The sequence below is a fragment of the Rutidosis leptorrhynchoides genome, chromosome 6, assembly GCF_046630445.1.
Source record: "Rutidosis leptorrhynchoides isolate AG116_Rl617_1_P2 chromosome 6, CSIRO_AGI_Rlap_v1, whole genome shotgun sequence".
Lineage (NCBI taxonomy): Eukaryota > Viridiplantae > Streptophyta > Magnoliopsida > Asterales > Asteraceae > Rutidosis > Rutidosis leptorrhynchoides.
In genome coordinates this window covers 272,007,431-272,010,580 of record NC_092338.1, presented here as the reverse complement: position 1 = coordinate 272,010,580, position 3,150 = coordinate 272,007,431, and the positions used below count along the sequence as shown (strand labels likewise).

Genomic DNA, 3,150 nt, shown 5'->3' with positions numbered 1-3,150 from the left:
TTCTGGCTCCATTGATTAATTGATTGAACAATGAATTCGCCGCAGTGAACGAATCGTAGCCTTCAACGGAAGTTTGAAGCAATCGGTGAACGAATCGTAGGCTTCGCCGGAGAAACTATCGATGCTTAGGATTTCAATTGCCCATCGTCTTCTCCAAGTCACTGTGTGTTTTGTTTTTGTATGTATATTGATTTTAAAATATGTAAAAAGACCATGCTACCCTTCCTTTATTATTTGATGTTTTAATCTTGATCATTGATCTTAAATGATCCAAGGGTTGATAAGCATCCCTTTGAATTCAAGCATTTTAATGGTTTTAAGGGATTATAAGTTTACAACTCAAGTTTTATTTGCTTTAAAAATAAAAATAAAAACCTTATAATCTCCGTTCATCACATTGTTATACACTTATACTCCGTACAATGAAATAACTCGATAATAAAAGGGTTTCACTTACCGTCACTCATACCTTTGAAGAAGAAAAAAACCCTAATCCTTTCCCTTTCATGGCAGCACTTATCGTAAGTCATCTTCATCCTTAACGATTTATCAAATTTCTGGCATATGCATGTAACTTTAAGTATCAATTTTGAATACCTTTGGTTAAATTTCAGCCCATTTTGGAGAAGAATCGCCATGCAATTTTTTCGAAATACCTTTTTGAAGGTCAGTTTCTCTCAATTTCATCTTATTCAATAAATACTATTTGGAGTAACAAATAATGAACTTTATAATTATTATATTTGTACAGAGGGTATTTGTTTTGCTAAAATGGATGAGTATTCAACGAAACATCCAGAAATAGATGCACCTAATAGCGAAGTGATTAAGCTGATGCATAAATTTGAATCTAATAAATATGTGAATTGTACATCTACTCGGAGGCATCACTATTGGTATTTGACATATGATGGAATCGAGTTCTTAAGAACATATTTGAATCTTCCATCTGATATTGTTCCTGCTACTTTTGGACGTCCATCAGGTGGACCGCCTGGTGACCGTCCTCAGTAATATCTATCTATACATAATTGTATCTGCCTGCATGTGTAATGTGTTTGTGATATTAATGTGTAAATTAAATATTAATATATATAAACTCACTTATCTTTACATATGGACACACATAGATAACATATATAGTTGTGTGTAGCCGTGTAGGCAGGGTAGGAAGGGAGTAAGAACTTGAAATATCGGTAAAGATAATAGGAAATAATCGTTACTCGTGAATTCAAGCTGTATATGCTGTCAAATTCACATTATTTAACAACCAAGATTCTAGGTTGAAGTATTTCATAGGATTGTAAAATGTTGATCGTTGACTCACTTGATTCGAATTTGAACATTCAAGTTCTTATGGTTTATATAAAACGTTTAGTTAGAATGTTTTCTTCTCTGTGTGTGTGGTTGGACGATATAAGTACTCAAGTATTTCTAAGAACTTGTAAATTTTAATTACCAGTTTTGCTTTATCTCTAAAAATTACACGGTTGGTTCATGTGGTTTGTACCAGATTACTAGGAGTCCCTAAACTTTTGTTTTTGGTGTGACCGGTCCTTCAAGTTTGTACTTTTTATGCGGATAGTCTCCGTCACTAATGACCATTATAACATCCTGTAAACTTCTCACATGCCATACACGTGAGGGTAAAAATGTCAATTCCATTTCTCCTCTCAACCACCTAGTTACACAAAACACACCCAAACCCTATTTCATCTTCCTCATCGTCCTTACCTTTTCATTCTAGGAACCACAACTCTAACCCTACTTCGTATGGGTTATGACATAGAAATAGATATAATACTGTTGGAAATTAAAATTCAAATTGAATAAGTAAGAATAATAATTATTATTGTAATCAAATTATAAAATCCTTCTTGTTGGAACTCACGTATAATTGTTGGAAGTAAAATTTCCACTCAAAAGTTGGCTGAATCAGCAGCACACTTTCCCCGGTCACCAAGGTTAGAGAACTCGGATCTTGGGGAGATCTCGTTTGGACATTTTTGGGGAGATCTTGGCATCTCGGAAATTTCTCGAGGAGATCTCGGACGTTGACTTACGTTGACTTTTTAGTTTTTTTAATATAAATATATCTATAAATATTTGTATATTTATATATACTTTTACGAGATTTTACATAAATAAAAAATAAAAACAAAAAATGAGTGAGCAAAACCCGAGAAATTACTAGATTTTATGAGAAAATCCAAGAAATGACCGAGAAAATCCGATTAATTGTGGCTTTAACCAAGTTTGACCACGTTGACTGAGAAACCTCGGGAGATGGACATCTCGTCTCGGTTGCCTTCCAAAAATGAGATCTCGGGGAGATCTCGGAAAGAAATAGGGAGATGTACAACACTTCCAGTCACTATGTTTGTACCTTAGGTCATCGAACGATAGCTTTTACCGCCACCACCATTTTGATTTATTCACCGGGTTTCACTGTGTCCAAATCGAAATGTTGCTAGTGAAGCGGTTGATTTATGAATCCGGAGCTGTTATAGCCACCATTGTTTCAATTTCATGATAACAGGTTGATTGATCTTGTATTGTCACCACAACCGCTAAGGTAATAAATACGCGAGATTAGGATTTCAGGGTTTTTGACAAATGTGGGATTTTTTGGTGCTAGCATATGCAATTAGAAGACACGATGTTGAACTCGGGTTTGAGTGCGTTTTGTGCAGGTGGTTGGGTAAAAGAAGAAATGGAATTAATAACAGCGTAAAGATATATAATTTGATTTTTATGAATCAGTCATCTAAAATTATCTAGATTAAATATGCCAGTGAGGTTGAAGTTGCAATGAAGATGGCAATAAAGATTGAAGGGGCAGTAAAGATCATTTGTGAATCACATAACATACAATTTGCTCAAGTTTGGATAGCTAGTTGGGACAAGAATCATTTTCCCTCATCTACACTGGTCAAGAACAGATGTTTCGGTAAATCAATCGAGGAAAAACAACTAGTAGCTTTCAAACTAACTAGTTTTGTTGCCAATCAGGTTTTGCCGTATTCAAATTTTACTCATACGGTTTGTCTAGACATGGGGGACTCACTTGTTGAGAAGACACTTGAAGATTATGAAGCACGCTTCTTTAGAACATGTGATATTTATTCGAAAACGGGATTTCCAATTAAT

General features: G+C 34.7%; 1 protein-coding gene across 1 annotated transcript; it reads left to right on the top strand.

Moving 5' to 3' along the window:
- The first annotated feature begins 506 nt into the window (after positions 1-506).
- On the top strand, positions 507-1,014 carry LOC139854495 (small ribosomal subunit protein eS10z-like). Its single transcript, XM_071843797.1, has 3 exons — positions 507-521; positions 615-666; positions 752-1,014. The coding sequence occupies exons 1-3, from the start codon at positions 507-509 to the stop codon at positions 1,012-1,014; spliced, it is 330 nt and encodes a 109-aa protein (XP_071699898.1).
- Positions 1,015-3,150: the final 2,136 nt, after the last annotated feature.

Excerpts from the sequence above, each read along its gene's own strand:
- LOC139854495 (XM_071843797.1), top strand. Across the intron at positions 667-751 it reads TTCGAAATACCTTTTTGAAG|AGGGTATTTGTTTTGCTAAA; the intron begins GTCAGTTTCTCT and ends ATATTTGTACAG.